Source organism: Leopardus geoffroyi, chromosome C3, assembly GCF_018350155.1.
Source record: "Leopardus geoffroyi isolate Oge1 chromosome C3, O.geoffroyi_Oge1_pat1.0, whole genome shotgun sequence".
Lineage (NCBI taxonomy): Eukaryota > Metazoa > Chordata > Mammalia > Carnivora > Felidae > Leopardus > Leopardus geoffroyi.
Genome location: NC_059338.1, coordinates 38,628,785 through 38,647,849, shown reverse-complemented (window position 1 = coordinate 38,647,849; position 19,065 = coordinate 38,628,785). Strand labels below are relative to the sequence as shown.

General features: G+C 52.0%; 1 protein-coding gene across 2 annotated transcripts; it reads left to right on the top strand.

Annotated features, from left to right (window-relative positions):
• Positions 1-2,607: 2,607 nt before the first annotated feature.
• BATF3 (basic leucine zipper ATF-like transcription factor 3) lies at positions 2,608-15,784 on the top strand. 2 transcript variants are annotated; one of them, XM_045452484.1, is made up of 3 exons: positions 2,608-2,733; positions 6,196-6,300; positions 15,294-15,784. In XM_045452484.1, the coding sequence occupies exons 1-3, from the start codon at positions 2,635-2,637 to the stop codon at positions 15,477-15,479; spliced, it is 390 nt and encodes a 129-aa protein (XP_045308440.1). In that variant the 5' UTR covers positions 2,608-2,634; the 3' UTR covers positions 15,480-15,784. The 2 variants fall into 2 exon arrangements, with proteins under 2 accessions (XP_045308440.1, XP_045308441.1); XM_045452485.1 differs by lacking the exon at positions 2,608-2,733 and adding an exon at positions 3,248-3,506.
• The last annotated feature ends 3,281 nt before the right edge of the window (positions 15,785-19,065 follow it).

Sequence of the window (19,065 nt, the reverse complement as noted above, 5' to 3'; positions counted from 1 at the left end):
TTTATTGCTTATTATTTTCGGGAGAGAGAGAGAGAGAGAGAGAGAGAGAGAGGCTGAGAGCAAGCAGGGAAGGGGCAGAGAGAGAGACACAGAATTGGAAGCAGGCTCCAGGCTCTGAGCACTCAGGACAGGCCCTACATGGGGCTCGAACTCACAGACCGCGAGATCATGACCTGAGCTATAGTCGGCTGTCCAACCGACTGAGCCACCCAGGTGCTCCTCATCTGAACCATTTTTTTTTTTAATTTTTTTTTTCAACGTTTATTTATTTTTGGGACAGAGAGAGACAGAGCATGAACGGGGGAGGGGCAGAGAGAGAGGGAGACACAGAATCGGAAACAGGCTCCAGGCCCTGAGCCATCAGCCCAGAGCCCGACGCGGGGCTCGAACTCACGGACCGCGAGATCCTGACCTGGCTGAAGTCGGACGCTTAACCGACTGCGCCACCCAGGTGCCCCTGAACCATTTTTAACAATAGTGTTATGCTCACATTTTTGTGTACATGCTATACTTGAACTTTTTGTTATCTGACTTTTTTTCTTACCTTACCTATGTCCAATAAATCTTCCATGTGGCAAACTGGTCCACATGCTTGTAATTTTTTTTTCACATGCGTGTAATTTTTTTTTCACATGCGTGTAATTTTAAAGATGCATCCTGTTCTGTCCCATGACTAAAACATATTTTAGTCGGCCATTCTCCAATAATTGGACATTTCTGTTGCTTACAATTTTTCTACTTTAAAAAATATGATGAGCTTTCAGTGCATATAGTATTTTTCCCTTTAGTCATTTACAATCATCTTCCTATGATGATTTTCTAGAAGTTTTCTGAGGAAAATGAAGTCACAGGTGATGATTATTGCATGGTTTCTTTAAAAATTACAATGAATTTGTTTTGCGAGTGAAATATGAGGGCACCAATTTCAGCACACTCTCACCAACATTTGATACTTCTAATTTTGCTAATTTAATATTTTTAAATGTTTCTTTTTCTAACGTATATTTTTTCCTATATCTGTTTTCCTTGAGCATTTCCTCTGATGGGAAATGCCAGTTCATGTGTAGGTCGGTTTTGAGAGACTGTCTCACTATTTTTCTTATTCCTTTTCAAGGGCTGTGGATGTAGTAGAGATTTTGACCCTTTATCATAACTGTAGTGAACATTTCCCCCCATCTGTTTGTAATTTATTGTCATGCTCTCATCTATAGCAATTTAGCATTCTTGTACAGTTCAGATCTTTCCAGTGTGATTTCTCCTGTCGCGTTGTCTCAGAAAATTCTCTCCATGTTGTCTTATCCCAGGGCTTTACTAAAGAATTTAATTCTCTGAAACCGACCTGTTCCTTAAATGCTCACTGGTTAACCAAGATCCCTCCTTTATATTTGAGTAACGTAGGCTAGTAGGCCTATGCCTATAGGAAGAGTTCTGGTGTGCTAGGACCCGGATCCAGGCTCCGTGGGGAGCGAGGTGGAGGGCACAGCCGCCGCTGACCCAGGCTGCGGTGTGGCTCCGCGGGAACACAAGAGTGGCAATACCCAGAATGAAGGATGGGACTGCACCTAAATGTCCGTGCTTTCGCCTTACCCTTTCCCTTCCTAAACAGCATTGGGGAATGAAAGCACTTCTGAAAATTAAAGATCACATGGCCGGTAGGTTTTCCTATCTTGTTAGAGTCCTTATGTTTCCAGAAATGAAGGCTCCCAGTCGACCTACCGCAATGCATTTACTGCGCCCTTGGTGTGCGGAGCCCTGTCGTAGGAACATTGTGTGTATCCGTGTGGTTTGCAAGTAATAACAGCTCCGGGGCAGCCATGAGTTATGTGGCACGGTGGAAAGGATAAACGGGAGATGAGAAGATAAATCTAGGCGGATAACCGAATGTAGAGACGGCTCCGTTGTGGATTCTTGATGGTATGAGGGATACGGCACGGTCCCGTTGCACCCACCCTCAGTCCCGCTGCCTTGCACCTCAGCCCTGTGTTCAGTTGGTCGAAGCCCCTGATCCCACAGACAAGATCGTCCTGCCCCCAGCCAGGCAGTCAAGTTCACTCAAGGTGCGTCTCAAAGCTGTTGCCAGGGTCTTAAATCCTGGCGGAGAGCCACGTGCGCGGGACTGCGAGTCAGAAGTGCCTGCCCCCCATCCCCGCTGCTGCCCACGAGCTTGAAGACTTAGGCGACCACAGTGGGAAGCACATCTGACCTCTTGGTCCTGGTTCCCACCCGCCCACCTAGGTTCGCAGTTATCTTTCTTTCTCGGTGCAGACCACAAACCCGAAACCGCTTGTTTTGTTCTTTGCTGGGACCAAGAACAGCACTGCTTGACTCTGTATCTTTTCCCTGGCAGGCAGGTGGAGGGGAACGCGCCACACCTCCACCCCGTCCCCAGTTGGGCACTAATCCGCTCATGTTAACTTGTAGGCAGAGCATCTGCCACTTTCATCTTGAAAAAGAAAGCATCAGAGGTTCAGATCCCCGAACCTGTCAATAGTGAGGTCCACCGCGGCAGATTCGCTCTCAGTCGCTCTCAGGACAACCTCCTCCCTCCCATCCCACACTGAGGGAATTCACCCTCGGGGCCGCCCGGCCTCGCGCTCTCCCACAGCCCGGCGGCGCGGGTGAAAAGGGACGCAAATGCCCCCCGCAGACAGGCCCTGGGGTGCCCGCGGCTCTCAGGGTGCGCAGCGGGACCCGGCAAAGCCGGCTGTCCCTCCCCTGGGCTGCGCTTCGCAGGTGGGTGAACGGTGGGTTGAGGAAGGAGTGAGAGTGGCGCCCGCGCGACCGGTCGCCGCGAAGAAAGTCCCAGAGACCGTGACCCCTGCGCGAGGGGGAGGCGGGGCCGGTGCGCAGGCAAATGCCGAGATGGGACCGGTTAACAACCCCGCGCAAGCCCACCCCCTTGTGTTTCGCAGCTCGCGAGGTCCCCGAGAGCGGCCGGAGGACCCCAAAGGCTGCGCTGCGTCTCCCCGACCCCTGGGCGCCGCAGCGTCGCCCCTCGTGGGTGGGCTTCGCGTTCCCTCCCGGGTTTCCAAGCTACCACGTGACTTCCACGAAGTGCCGGGGCCCAGCGGAAAGCCGCCGCAGGGGTGGGATTTGGGACCCCGAGGTGCGGCGAGAGGGCGGGGAGAGGAGGAAACGGGGCGGGGGTGGGAGCGGGAGGGGCGGGCAGACTCGGCGACGCGCAGGCCGGCGGCCAGGGCCGGGGGCGGGGAAACCCTGGCGGCGCGCGGCGGCCGCACGCGCCGGGAGAGCGGGAAGCCCGAGGGGGCGGGGCGGAGGGCGGCGGCCGGCAGGTGCGGGGGCGCGCGGATGCGGGCGGCCAGAGAGTGCCCCTAGGCAGCGCCCCGCGTGCAGGGGGCGGCGGGCCGCGCGGCCGCTCCTCCGCGAGGCTGCGCGGCGGGGCGGGGCGGGCCGGAGGAGCGCCCGGCATGTCGCAAGTGCTCCCGGCGGCCGGCAGCGTCCTGCAGAGGAGCGTCTCGGCGCCCGGGAACCAGCCGCAGCCGCAGGTAGTTGAAGGAGGCTCAGGGAGGTCCGCGGGCCTGCGGGGATGGGGGCGCCGAGGGGCACGCGGAGGTGGGTGGGTCTGGGGTTCCGGAGTGGTGACCGCTGAGTGTCGGGGTGGAAGGCGCTGCGGGAGCCAGCGACCAGCAGGAGTGGGGGCGCGGGGTGGGTCCAGGGCCCCCCGGCGTGCGCCTCTGTCCGGCGGTCCTCCGCTCACGCACGGTGCCCGCGGCGTCCGGAATGGTGACCCGTCTCTTGTGGCCCGGGAAGCGGAGAGACTGGAGGGCGCGGGGAGCCAGGCACGGTCCACGCTTCCCCGCACGTGGGATCCGCGCTGTCCCGGTGTCGCCATCCTTGCGCTGGCGCCGCTGCCACCCCACCGCCGGCGCGCGTGGCCCTTCCCGGGCGCCAGGGTGCGCAGAGGGGAAATTCAGCCCGAAGGGGCAGCTCGTGTCCAGGCACTTCCAACATCTACAGTCCGAATGGGGAACTCAAGACCCGTGCCTGAGGGTGCGGGGTGGGGGCCCGCAGTGGGCGGACTCCAGCCCCAGCGCTGGTGGAAACCCCTCGGCCCCCATGCAGTCCTCTGTGCTGTCCTGGGCCACATTTACAACTGTGTACTTAGGAATCTGAGACGAGGTTGCCCGCGGGGATGGCCATCAGAGAACTTCCCACCCAACTGCCTTGGACGGAGTCTTCATTGTTATACTCCCCTTCCCAGTTTGATGCCTGGTACACGGTGTCATCAGGTGGCTCTCAAGAGGCACACATTTCTGAGTTTGGACCTCGGTTTTACCACACACACGCTGAGTAGCCTCGGGCATTTTGCTTAACATCTTCGAGCCTCAGTTCCCCCCCCCCCCCCGTAAAATGAATATAATAATAACCTCTCGTGATTTTTATGAGGATTAATTAAGATATGATTAATAGTTGATGGCTGTCTCAACACTTTGCTCTCCTTTCTGTTTTGATTAAATGTTACTGCTGGGTTGTCAGGTGTGAGCATATGGATAGGTATAGAGTGTCCCCTCCCAGAGGGCAGGATGCAGGCTGCTTCCCTGTGCCCTGTGACTTTTTGATTGCGGACAAAAAGGCGTGATTTGGTGACAAGCACTATGGGGAATTCAAAAATAGCAGCGACCTCTACAAAGGTTGCTGAGGGCGTACCATGTGCTGGGAGCTTTAGGATAAAATCTCATTTTGTCCTATGCTCCTTCCAAGCATTAGGCTGTTAGAATGATTGCTGCAGAGATTACCCATCAGTTGTTCAGGGCATGTCTCCCTAGTGCCTAAAACAGTGCCTGGCACATGGCAGGTACTCATTTAATACTTAGTGAAACAATGAATGACTCACACTTACAATAAATGAGAAAACTGAACATTCAGAGAATGTAAGCCCTTTCCCCCAGGCTATAATGACAGCAAGAGACAAAACCAGGAGCCACATATTTCTAAGCTGAAAGTCTGTCCTGTACACCACATTTTGCCCATGTGGTCTTCTGGTTATGTTTACCAAGACTTCTTTGCCTCTAAAAAACTATGCTTTGACCCCTTGTGCCTGTTCCCTTAAGCACTACCTTCAGACCGCGTCCATTTGTTATATTATTTATGTATGTTGTTTGTCTCCTTCTGTAGGCTTAGATTCTTCCATATACTGGAAATTCTTTACCCACTGGAACTTGGGGGGAAACATATGTCTCTCATATTGGAATACAAGACCATATAAAATGATAACTGCAGTTACCCATTATTTTATATTAATATTTGCTTCCCAATAATATTAATAATTGAGTAGCTTTCCTGTGTTTGTATCCTACTAACTAACCTCTTAGCTTTTCAACTGTTTAAAGGTAGCATACTCCCCCCCCCCCCGCTCCCCCCGCTTGGTACCTTCTCACAGGGTTCTGGAAGGCAAAGAGTCTCTACTTCTCCATGTTTTTTCTATAACTGAGATGTTTTTACCTTGGTAGGTGCATTTTGTGAGCCTGCCTGTTTCAGGATAACTCTTAAAGGATTTGACTCAGTTTGGTTAAATCTCATACAGAGCGCTAAGAGCTCTCAAGACACATCAACAGTCTGCTTTCTGATTCACTCTGAACCGTGGAACAAAATGGCCATCAAGCATTGTTCAAATGAGCATATTGTCTGTGGTGTTTAAGATCATCTGGTGTGTTGGCAGAGTTGTGTGGTTGCAAGTAGTTACAAGCGTGATGTGATTTGCACGCATCGAAGTACCTGTGTGTGTGGTGGCGTCAGACCTCGCACGTGGCAGTTTCCAGACAGCAGATGCCTTCTGCCTTTCCCGTCCTCAGATGGACAACGTTGACACCACACCTCTTCCAGGCACACGCCCTGTGGGGTAGAGGTTTATGAACGTTGGTTTGGAGTCCAACAGACCTGAGTTCCACTTCCCACTTACCCACTTACTAGCTGTTATACCTGGAGCAAGTTCCTTAACCTCTCTGAGTTTCTTATTCCTCGTCTGTTAAATGGCGGTCACACCACACATTTGTCAGGGTGGTCACGGGGGTTGGCAGCTAAGCTCAGCCACGGCACGCGGTGAGCAGCAGGTCCTCTGCTGTGACTGCAGGTAAAACGGTGAAGCTCCATGAGCCATGCAGAGGAAAGAGGCAAGGCTGAGGAGGGTGAGGCAAGGGGCCTGGACAGCGCACCTGACCAGACATTTCCCCCCAGAGTCCGGAGGACGATGACCGGAAGGTCCGAAGGAGAGAAAAAAACCGAGTTGCTGCTCAGAGAAGTCGGAAGAAGCAGACCCAGAAGGCTGACAAACTCCATGAGGTGAGCCTGTGATTGGGGCAGAGCCACATTAAGGCCACGGAGAGGAGCCACCTTCTGCCCTTGCACTGTGGTGGTGGCCCCAAGGTCATGTCCTGGTCATCACCGATTTGGACACACAAGTCTAATTCCGCTGCGTCCTTCAGCCCAGTGTTCTGATTCTTCACTCGCCGACATCTTGCTTTCTCCCTCGTCCACTGGTTGTTCCTCACTCTCGATTTCTTTCATTATAAATCAAAACAAAATAAAACAAAACTTCCTCTTGATCCCAATTCCTTTTCAAGCTACCACCCCACTTCATTTCTTTCCTTCCTCACTTCCCTGCTCCTTAAAAAGAGACCTCCTCTCTCCACGTCTTCAGTTCTATTTATTCTCCAGTCCCATGTGATATTGTGTCTACTGCCCCCTCCCCACCCAAGGTGCCTGCACGCATACACACACACACACACACACACACACACACACACACACGCACCCTTCCTATGGAAGCTGCTCCCACTGAGACCGCTAGTGCCCTGGCACTGCCTGATCCAGAGGCCTGTTTCTAGTCTCATCAACCATGACCTTGCTGGAACATTTGACACCATTGACTCTGTCCTTTTTTTAAAATAGATTTTTAAATGTTTATTTTTGAGAGAGAGAAAGAGTGCACGCAAGCGGGGGAGGGACAGAGAGAGAGGGAGACACAGAATCCGAAGCTGGCTCCAGGCTCCGAGCTGACAGCAGACAGCCCGATGTGGGGCTCGAACCCATGAACCATGAGATCGGGACCTAAGCCGAAGTCAGATGCTTAGCCGACTGAGAGCCACCCAGGCTCCCTAACCCTTCCCTCCTTGAGACCTTCCTCAAGGTCTTTAGCTTCCAAAAGACCACACTTCCCACTTGACCCTCTTAACCACCTTTCTTCTCAGTTTCTTCACTACCTTTTCTCCCTCTGCCTGTTTTCTTAAATGTTGGTGTTGACTGGGCTTTCAGACTCTGCCCTTTTTCCTTCCCATCCTGGAAGATTTGATCTATTAATCTGTTCTCTCAGCATCAGCTGCCCACATTGATTACTCCAGGCAAGACCTCAGTCGCGGGCCCTCGACCCCATATCTCGAAAGTCTGCTTAGATGTCTCCAGGTGGGTCTGCTGTAGGCTGCTTGGATGCAACATGGCTGTGACAGTGTGTGTTCACCCTGAGACTCTCTTCTCGCTGTCTTCAAATTGCAGTTAATAGACCTAACCACCTTTCTCATCACCCACATCAGGAACCTGGGACTTATCCTAAACTCTTCCATTGCCCTCCATTCTCTATCCCACATAATCTCATAGCCAGGATTGGGAACTGCCCCATATCAGGAACTGGCCTCGCAAGAATCCGAGGGCCTGTGCAAAGAATTGGTGACAGTTCTCAACTCTCGTCTATACAGAGTTGGTGCAAGTAATTGGGGATTTTAGTTTAATGTTTCCCCGCCTGTTCTCTTGCCCCAGCTTGTCTCCACAAGGTGAGTCTGGGGGCACTGACGGCATAGCTGACCGAGGTATAATTGGGGGGTGGGGAGGACAGCAATCTCTGGAAACCCTTTCACAGTGAACCGAGAACAGATTGAGGATGCACGTACTCCAGGGAGAGGTGACCCACTGGTATAAATTCACAGTGGGCATAAATGACACGTTAGACTCTTTTCCGGGAGCAGGAAGGCTGGGCCCTAAAAAGAGAGAGGGTCTTCAGATGAGGGTCAGGGAAGGTCCTTCCCAGCCTGTATTAATCCTGGAAACTTCCCACAGAAGAGTTGGAATGTCCTTTGACTGCTTTCTTCCTTCCCCTTTGCTGCCGAAGCAGTCTTGGGTCTAGCGTCGTGTTACCAGATAACCCCAGAGGGCACTTTCGGCTCAGTTAGTGCATGGTCCTGTGTTCAGACCGCATGTGCCAGCCAAACAGCAAGGGTTCTTCCCCTCAAGAAGCTTCTCGTCCAAGCCAGGTGCATTCACTTAAGAAAACACTAGGGGACACTCTGTTGTAAGTCCCAAGTAACTGTGTGGTTGTGAGTGAGCGACTTGGACAGGACCTTCCCCAAATATTTGTGAAGCTGTGCCATGGCCAAGGCCTTGCTGCTGGGTCACAAGGAGAGGAGTAAGATCTCATTCCTGTTTTGGGAAGCATAGGAGTTTTCAAGGAAAGTAGCTCGTTTCCGGTGGCCTCGGTAACAAATTATGACAAATTTGGTTGCCTTACCACAACACAGGTTTATTATCTTACAATTTTGGACGTCATCTGTCTGGAATGGGTCTCACGGGGCTCAAATCAAGGTGTCCAGAGGTGCTGTATTCTTTCCGGAGGCTCCAGGGAAGAATCCATTTCCTTGCCCTTGCTGGCTTCTAGAGGCTTCTGTGTTCTCTTGCTTGTGGTCCCTTCCACCTTCAAAGCCAGCACTGGCTAGTTAAGCTTCTTTCATGCTATATTACTCTGATACTGTTTCCATTGTCATCTGACTCATGACTTCTTCTTTCACTTATAAGGACCCTTATGATTACATTGGGTCCACCTGCATAATCCAGGATCATCTCCTCATGTTCAGATTCTTTTTGTTCTTAATGTTTATTTATTTGTTTTGAGAGAGAGAGAGAGAGAAAGAGGGCGTACATACGCATGAGTTGGGGAGGGACAGAGAACAAGGGAGACAGAGAATCCCAAGCAGGCTCCATGCTGTCATTGTAGAGCCTGACGCGGGGTTTGAACTCATGAACTATGAGATCATGACCTGAGTGGAAATCAAGAGTCGAATGCTTAACCGACTGAGCCACCCAGACGCCCCTCCCCAAGTTCAGATTCTTTTTTTTTTTTTTTTTTTTTTTAATTTTTTTTTTCAACGTTTATTTATTTTGGGGACAGAGAGAGACAGAGCATGAACGGGGGAGGGGCAGAGAGAGAGGGAGACGCAGAATCCGAAACAGGCTCCAGGCTCTGAGCCATCAGCCCAGAGCCCGACGCGGGGCTCGAACTCACGGACCGCGAGATCGTGACCTGGCTGAAGTCGGACGCTTAACCGACTGTGCCACCCAGGCGCCCCGCAAGTTCAGATTCTTAATCACACCTCCAAAGTCCTTTTTGTCATGTAAGGTAACATATTCACAGGCTCCAGGGGATGGATGTCGACCTCTTTGGGAGGCCCTTATACTGTGGAGGGCCTTTCTGTTCACCTAGCCTCTTCTGCTGTCCCTATACTGTGTCACATGACCAATTGTGCCAGGTGCTCTTTTGGGAAATGGGAATAACTGATGTGAAACCCAGCCCTTCCATAGGAGAGCACTCCCTTCTCTGTCTCTGTGGAGTCGAAGAGTAGTTCCGGTTTAAGTACCACTAGCGGATCACCTCATCAAGGACAGTCTTTCTGAGAAACACAGTGTCAAGGAGGCCAGGACAGTGGCTCCACCCATGCACAGATCCCCAAGCTGTAGCCCTTAACTTTACTGTCACTAGCTACACACAAGTGTTATTGGTCACAAGTGTTATTGGTCACAAGTGTGTGGGGGAGCAGGTGGCTGGCTCAGGAAAATGGAAATACATCCCAGCGCCGCTGTAGAAGAGGAATGTCTTCTTTGGACCGAAGGGTAGCACATGAATTCTGTCTCCGCTGTTAATTCCTCCCATGGAGGGCAGCACAGCTGTGTGGGGGTCTATGTTCTGCAGGGCAAACATAGCAAAACAAAATAAAATAAAACAAGACAAAAAAACAAAAGTAAATATAGTAAAAAAAAAAAAAAAGTACTTTTTTAAACTTTGAAAAAAGTCTACATATTGAGGGTGGGATATCTGGTTAAAAACTGCGGTAAAGAATAGCTTTGTTGTGCTCCGGTGAGTGAGCTGAGGGCAGAGCACCTAGCAGGCTGCTCTGGGTTGTGGCAGAAGAGCCCTTCAGGCCCCCTCGGGCTCCAGGCCACGTGAAGGACAGGAAAGTGAGAGCCGGACACGTTTCTCAGAAGCCTCTTCAAACCTGGGACCAGCCCCCTCTCTAGGAGACACTAAGGGGTGCAGAAAGCAGGACTTGGTGGCCGTGGCTGCCTGTCACTCCCTGGGGAGATTAGCCCATGAAAAGGGCTTTACTCGGTCCTTCCTCTGTCCCATACTGTGGGGTAGCATTGCTGCATATCTCAAAGTCACTCGAGATCTTTATTTGCCTTTCTTGAATACCACGAAGGGGAGTATTTAGAGCTCGTTTAAAATTCCCGCCTTTCTCTCCTGCCCACCTTGTTCACTCACTGGAGTCTCTCTTACCTCCAACACCTGAGAAACCTCCTCCAGTCCCAGCTCCCAGGAGCCTCTGGGCCACCTCCCACCTCTCCCGGCTCTCCGTCTGCAAAGCTGGAGGACAGTCTGTCAAGGCTGGGCCTCCCTGGAGGGCAGGGCTGGGAGAGCCGGAGCAGGCCATGCCAGGGACAGGCTTGAGTCACTCTTCAGTCTGAATTTTCCCCTCAGTGAGGTGGTTGCTGGAAGCCCGACTGTGGTGACGAGAAGCTGTTCCTAACGTGTGTCTGTGTGCCTCAGCGCTCACTGTGGCTTTTCAAATCATCTTGTCAAGGCGCTTACACCTCTCATGGGGATTTCAGCCTCTATTCATCTCTGAACATTAGGCACACGCCTGAGTCCACATTCACAAATAGGGACCCAAGTGAACGGTCCAGCTTTCTACGACGAGCCAAAAGGTGTCTCAGAAGTGGGTCAGACTGGTTCGAGCCAGGCATCTGAAGGTGTAAGACTGAGAAAGAACGTTGAGTCAGAAAAGGAAGGCAGACGATGCCATCCTCGGGAACCCCAAATGTCACCAACTGACGGATTTCTTAGGCAATTTGGTTGTGGTCTGTGTTGCCACGGTTTTTTCAGATATTGCATATTCAAAGAGAATGCTTCATGTCAGTCCCTCCTTGGTTTAGAAACTGATGATGACACCAATTTGTACGGCCCTCCCTGATGACACTAGCTTTCTTCTGGGAAGGAGATCAACCTAGGGCTTGGGAATAGGCTCGTTGTAAAATCCTGAGCCCTTACAGCCCTTTACTGCCAGTAATCACCACGGGGAAATTTGGGGCCAGTCACTGCCAAGTGAAAGCACAATTGCTGTCCTTGCTTGAGGATTGCATTTGACCTTGAAATCAGGTTCCAAGTCTGCATGACCTTGGAAAAGTCACTGCGCCTCTCAGAGTTTCACTTTCCTCGCTTGTGAAATGGGGTCTGTGTGTGGCTGTGCCCTCCTGATGGCCTTTTCCTCCCCCTCATCTACTTCCTGCCTTTGTTTTCCTCTCTGGTTCCTGGTACCCACATTAGCTTGTCACTTGTTGTTGTTTTTTTTTAAATCCTGGACCCTGGATGCCCCCAGACAGCCCCTCGCTCCCCAGTCAACCTCTCTTAGATGCCCAGACCAGGGTTCCTCAGCCTTGGCACTACTGACATTTGGGGCTGGATACGTCCTTGTCTGGGGCCTGCTGTCCTGGGCACTGTAGGCTGTCGAGTGGCACCCCTGGCCTCTACCCACTGAATGCAGTAGCGCCCTCTGTCCAGTTGTGACAACCCAGCTGTCTCCAGACATGCCGCCTGTCCCCCGGGGACCACCGGGATTGCTCTGGTTGAGGATGGCTGCCTCAGACAGTCTCATTTCTGAGGCAGAACTGGGATTTGCAGAGATTTCGCCACCGGGAATGTTTAGGTCTCTGCTTTGCGACTCTGTCCTGCAAAACGCCAGGGAAGGCAGCGCAGTGACCTCCAACCCTCCTGCGCAAAAGGCTCGAAAGTCAGCAAGATTTGAGCTAAACCGATCTTTTGGAAATAACCGATGGGCTAATGTTCTTGCTTATTTTTCACATATGTCAAGTCCAAGTACTTTCTTCTCCATGTAAAGTGGGTGTTACTCTTTCCCCTTTGTTCTCTGCATTCTCATACCTCCTTATTTATTTATTTATTAAATATTTATTTATTAATTTATGAGTAACACCCACTTTTATTCTTCTTGAGCTGGCCTCACCTGGAGATCTTGACTTCTTCTCTTTTTATTCTCTCAGCTCCATGAAAGTCCCTCAGCAGGTTTAGAAGTAAAAGTCAAATCCCAGAAGAGAAAGTCCCTGCAGAGAAGGCGGATGAGGGGGCTGCTGGGCTGGGGTTTAGAGGAGGCAGCTGTACCTCGGGAAGACTTTAGGCAGCGTGGCCCTTCATGGCTTCTGGAGCTAAAACTCAGAAGCTCACAGCATCCTGCCACAATACAAAAGGACGCTTTGGAATGTTCTGCCACGGCAAGTGATCTTCCTATGTTTTGGAATCTAGTTAAAACGTTAGCTCATTAGGGGCGCCTGGGTGGCTCAGTCGGTTGAGCGTCTGACTTTGGCTCAGGTCATGTTCTCACTGTTCATGAGTTCAAGCCCCGCATCCGGCTCTGTGGTGACAGCTCAGAGCTTGGAGCCTGCTTCAGATTCTGTGTCTCCCTTTCTCTCTGCCCCTCCTCCTCTCACACTCTGTCTGTCTCTCTCTCTCTCAAAACTAAACATTACAAAAATTCTTTTAAATGTTAGCACATTGGAACCATTCGCATCTATTCTCCATTTTACTTGGAGGTGAAGAGCATTTCCAGTTGCAGGGTGGAGCATGTGCGCGTGTGTGTGTGTGTGTGTGTCTGTGTGTGCGTGCATGTGTGTGCATGCACGTGTGCGTGCGTGCATCTGTGCTGCATGTGCATGCATGCGTGTGCGTGCACGTGTGTGCCTGTGTGCATGTGTGTACGTGTGCCTCACAGAGCTGCAGCCAGTCACCCTGCTGCTGCAGGCAGGCTTCCCACGATGACTGTCCTGTCTTCCCTCCCCTTGCCCACAGAGGGCTTGTTGCTGCTTTGTAGACTGAATTCGGGCTCCAGGACTAGAGTTTGTCAGAGGCCAGAGGGGAGCTGACAGGCATGGAGGAGGGCTGAGGGCAGAATGGGGCCTGTGCGCTAGTGAAACCAGACTGACCCAGGATAACCTGCGAGAGGAAGGGGTGCAGCTGGTGGCCTTGGAGAGTATTCCAGACTATCCTGAGGGCTTGCCTGGGGAAGGCTCAGATGGCCTCTGTGTGTGCAGCCCCTCTGGCACCTAGAGGGGGGAAGGAAGCAGGTGAGAGAAGGAGGCAGAGGACTGGGGCTGAGGAGTCACTGGGCACTGTGGCCCATCAGGCGGGGCTACCACAGAGGGTAGCAGAGGCTCTTACATTTCTGATCTTTGGGGAGAGACCTTATTTAGTATAAGTAAGATTGAATATGATACAAAATTGAATAGAACACATAATAGTGAGGGATGTGGTTCCATTAGGTGCTGTGCTCAGGGAAGCCTTCCTAGAGGTGTTAGGCTTGAGCTGGGCCCACACAGAAAAGGAGGTAGGTAGTCCAGTCGAGGAGAACAGCATTAGCAAAGGGGCAGAGTTGAGAATTTGTGTGTGCTTTAGGGAACTGTAAGAAGAACAGACATTTTTAGTGACATTTTTAAAAAGTTACTAGTACAAGAAGAGATGTGATGGTTAGGAAGGTTGAGTCCCCACCCCGGGAAATGCATGGTAAACAACATTGCAGCAAGATTTAAATAAGATTGTCAACTTTGAGATGGTCTCTACTGGCGTGCCCTAGGGCTCTGACATTGGTTGAGAATTATACTATAGAACATACTAATGACTTGGATGGAGATAAGGAAGACCTGCTCATCAAGCTAATGGACAGCTTATAGCTGTGTGGCATCATGATCCCTGAGCTGACACGTTAAGATTCAGAAAGACTTTGCTAACCTGGAAGATGCCAAGTGAACAGGGTGAAAGTCAGGAGAAGTGGATATAGAGCCCACACCTTTCATCTCCAGAACACCAGTCATCATCCAGATGTAGACAGAGGAGCAGTAGATGCAGACAAAGCCTGCACCTCTCCGCAAACTCAGGGAGAATCCCCAGAGTGAGGGGGCTGCAGGCTTGGGCCCAGCCCCAGGGTGGGCCACCTCCAAGCATCTGCCCTCTGCACAGGCAGGCCACCTGCAGAGTCATGCACTGTTTTGGGTATGGTGTTTTTCTCCGAGATCCTGGCAAGTTGCAGTGTGTATTGGGATGACCTCCAGGAGGGCAGAAGGACCAGAAGCCCTAAAACCCAAGGAGCTCAGGGGACCTGAGACAGTTGAGCTGAGAGAATACCTAAGGGGAAGTGGTATGGGGCTGTCTCCTAATATTTCAAGAACTGTGATGTTGAAAAAGTATTGAATTTACTCTGTGTGGTTCCATAAGGTGGAACCAAGCCCAATAGGTGGGTCTGAAGGCGAGAGAGAGATTTTGGATCGGCACAAAGACGAGCTTTCTAATAGACCAGCGTGGAAATGGCAGGGACTGCCCTTTGAAGAAGAGAAGGCCCAGCACAAGTTGCATGTCCGGTTTCTGCATTGTGTGGGTTGGGCTGAGGGGTCTCTAGACCCCCCTCCAGGTCTAAGCCTCTGCAAACTCTGGTATAATGGAAACTTAACAGAGTGTTGGGGCGAAACCAAGGCAAGGGGTATTTTTATTCATTTACTCATGCAGCCAGCAAACATCTGTTATGTTCCAGGCACTGTTCCAGGTGCTGGGGCCACAGCAGTGACCACAACAGAGATCTTGAGAAGGCAACTCAGCAGTTGGGGGAGGAGAGGCTGGCTGCAATGGGGGCCCTGAGGGAACTTTTAGGAGTGATGGAAACGTTCTCTCAACCAACGTTTAATTTGCCAAAACTCATTGAATTATATACATCCTTTCAACAGGTGTGTGTTATTTGATATAAATCATATCTCAATAAAGCTGATTCAAAAAGCAAAGCCCCACCCTCACCAACCTTGCATCCTGGTGGGAGGAGAGAAACGTGAAGCTAACAAGGAACCACTAAGAGCGGTGGAAGGGGGCTCAGTTAGCGAGGAAGCATTCCTGGGGAAGAGCGAAGCATCAAGCGAAGGGAGTGTGCTCGCAGAAACCATTTTCCCCGTTCTCCTTGTCTGTGCAGGAGTATGAGTGCCTGGAGCAGGAGAACACTGTGCTGCGGAGAGAGATCGGGAAGCTGACTGCGGAGCTGCAGCAGCTGAGCGAGGCCCTGAAGGAGCACGAGAAGATGTGCCCACTGCTGCTGTGCCCCATGAACTTTGTGCCGGTGCCGCGGCCGGACCCCGTGGCCGGCTGCCTGCCCCGATGAAGCTCGAGGATCCTCCTCCTCTGCTGAAGGAGGAGCCTTGGTCGTTTTCACACCTGGCAGGAGGGTTCCCTCCGCATCTGTGTATAGGGGGGGCCTGTGGCCGGGTCCCCTTCTCGGAGCTCCTGGCCACATCCTTAGCAGATGGCTCAGCATGACGCTCCCGCCGGCACCTCTCAAAGCCTTGAACCGATCCAGGCAGGGAGGCCACCCTCAGGAGTCACCTCGAATCCACTTTGGCAGCTAATAGGTTCCGTGTTGTGCAGAATCATTGCCTGTAGATTTTGGTTAATAAAGATGGTTATGACGTGTCCTTTTGCTAACTTCTTGGAATTTAGAAATATAATAGGTTTCCTCGTCCTGGACAGGTCATCTTCTGTCTCCTCACACGGTTTTGTGGCTCCTGGGTCTTGCTTTCCCCTCCTGGTCATCTTCCCCATGGCCATATCTGTGCTCGCTGCAGGAGACAGCTGTGGAGGCCTGGAACTTGCTGGCCACCCCACCGGGTGATGTCGAGGTAGTCCTGCTGGGTGTGACCCCTGCCTGCTTTGGGTAGCTCTCCATCTTGGTCAGCACCCAACCCCTGCTGGACTGTCAAGGCAGATTTTCTCTTCCAGGCCCTGGAAGCTTTCGTGACTGCTCTGGACACTCCTGGGTCACCTCCCTGTTCCATACGTAGGCGTAGGATCAGAGGACACTTTTACTTTCTGTTAGTCTGAGTCAGCAATGGGATGGGGAAATCTGTCCCGTAGTTTAAAAACACAGATTTTTGGCAGATAAGGAGAGCAATTTCCTTTCAAAAGTTCTGTCTAATTATTATTTCAGGAAAAGCAGAACCAAGACAAGTTGAAGGTGGGCCTGGCGAGAAAAGCAAAATGGGAGAGGATTCCCGGTCCTCTTCCAACTCTCTTTTCCCCTGGACTCAGGGAGTTGTGGAGGGCAGAGCCATCCCATCATAAAGGGCACAGGAAATGGGAATGGAAAGGAAGGTGCCTTGTTGTAGATGGTTGAAAAAGAAGAAAGTAAGAAAAGAGAATGCCAGCCCCTCCCAAGGGTGACAGGCTTGCTGATTTCATGCAAGTATTCATACTGGCCACTCCTCGAGAGCCTCCTCTCTCCTGGGCAAGGGTCCCCTGTCCCCCAGGCCTTTTGGAGGTCTGCGGGTCTCTTGGAACTCACGCAGGCTGAAGACGGCAAGGTTTCCCTGGTCAGAGGCGTTCCAAGTCTGCCGTTAGAGACCAGGGCCGCTGCTGGCTGGCAGGACCAGGCCAAATCTTCCTGAATGCAGCTGTTTTGGGGGGGAATGGCAGAAGTTTTTAGTATGAGAGATTTTATAAATCATCCAGCCTGATAACATTCACTCTGCAGACAAGGGGCTCAGATGCAGTGAGGGAAAGGCCTTGCTCAAGGTCAGCCACAGGTAGGGAGGAGCAGAACCAGGCTGGAACCCCAGATGGTCTGACTCCTGATCCACTGTAGAGTGATAGCATCAGGCTGAAGCCATGCCGCAGGAGGTGCCTCCGGGCCGGGACTGGGGTCTCTACATGTGGCATGACCTTCTGTCAGCATCTCACAAGGCTGGCCAGGACTGTGGAGTCCAGGTGAGCCTGTCCCTGAGGGGCAGACTCAGAGTCAGGGTCCCAGGCGCCTATGTGGCCGTGAGTACGTACACAAAGTGTGTGCCTTGTACCTGCAGGTGTTTTGTGCTGCTGTCTTTCAGCTCCAGCACTTTCTGTCCCTGCAGGGAGCACTTTACGCTCTGGCTGGCTCTCAGCAGGATCCTGCCGCACTTCCATGCTCTCCTGGCTTGCACATCCCTTTAGCAGTTCTGCTGATCTGCTCTGACCCCTACTGGCACTGCCGTTCAGCCAGCTGCTTCCCCCCCCCCCCCCCCCCCCCCCACGAAACTGCTAACCCCAGGGTATTTGTGCCTGGGGCCTCCCTGGCTCCACACGACAAATTAGAGAGGCATCTCCGTCCATTAAGTTGCTCTGTGCCCCCAGGGCCTTAGGGTCTCTTGGCTCCTCGACTTTGGCTGGGAGACTGAGGATGAGGGGCCGTTCTATCTCGGAGGTGATAGTACACCGTCTCTGCCCACAGACCATAGCCAGAACCCAGTCACACGGCCTCACTGAGCCATACGGGACTTTGGGGCTTGGAATTCAGCCAGGTGCTCAGGGAGCGGACAACCCGGATTTGGGGACTGTCAGTCTCTGCTGTAAGGTCTAGCAGTTGCTCCCACCCTCTCCATGGAACCCCGCACTCGGAGGTCACCAGTAAGCTGCCAAATCTAATGGCCAGATCTTATCAGGTCTTATCTCCCTTTAGTCCGCCAAAATGAAGACGCTAGCTTCTGCATTTCTCTCTGTCTACCTGCTGCTTCACTGTAGGAAGGGACTCCTCTTCTTGGAGTCTCCATCTCTATCTATCCCTAAACTGATAACTCTCACACCTGTACCCAGAGCCCAGCTCTCTCTCACGAGGGCAGGTATATTCAGCTGCCCGTCACATGTCTTCGAGAGAACATCGCACAAGCATATCCCACTCGACGTGTTCACAGCTGGACTCACGATCTCATTTTCTTCCTTTCAAAGATGCTTCTCAATCTGTTTGTACCTGTTTAATAAAGAGCTCTGTCACCTGCTTGACATCATAATTGAAACCTCTGTGGTAGTTCACCAAGTCCTTCAGTTGTGCCTCCGAAATCCCCCCAGATCCAGTCGCTTTGCTCCAATGTGCTCGTTGCTTTGTCTACAAACAGGACCCTGATTCAAACTAGCTGCCAAACCACAGGGGGCTTCCTCCCTGAGCTGTGTATTCATTGAGGGGGAGCTGCCCAAAAGTCAGAGCAGTAAATTTGGAGTCAAAGAAGCCAAACTAGGGAAGCCTAGGGTCGTGAGTCATGGTGCTGGGGTCCAAGTCCCCTCCAGGATAACTGGCAATGTGCCAAGAGTTCTGAAAACCAAACGTTCACTGAGCTTGGCTGCTAAGAATGCCCCTATCCACCACCTGGTAACGTCAGGGGCTGTCTCAGCTCCCCAGTTCCTACTCTGAAAGAAGCAAATTCTCTATAAACTTGAAAAACTGTAGTATTATTCCAGGAGGGACAAGGGAAGTAGAGAAGCTGCTGGAAATTGGATTTACTAGGCTGTATTCACACTTCTGCTGTATGCGCTGCCTGGCTGGCGCCCCACATCTGAATTCGGTCTCCAAGTGGCTGTTTGTTGGGCTGGGGGGAAGGGAGGCAGTCTGAGAAAGGCCCCTTCAGCATAGAAAGTGTCGAAGGGAGGAAACCCTTCCTTCACACCCACGCAGCCACACCACTTCCTGTCCGCAATCCCTCCCTGTATTGCACCAGCCCAGCCTTGAAGCTTGGGGTTTCCATCACTGAATCAGGCCCCAATTTTGGCCCCAAACCTTGGTTGAGAATGATGACTCTAACGGACAGGAAAGCGAGAGACCCAAAAGCCCCTCTCTTCTTCCCCTCAATGCTAGGGTTTCCACAGTCCGAGTATACTCATGAGGGCTGTGGGCTCTGTCCCAGCAGGAACTAGAGGAAAAAGGGCGGCCCTGAATCTCACTGACACAG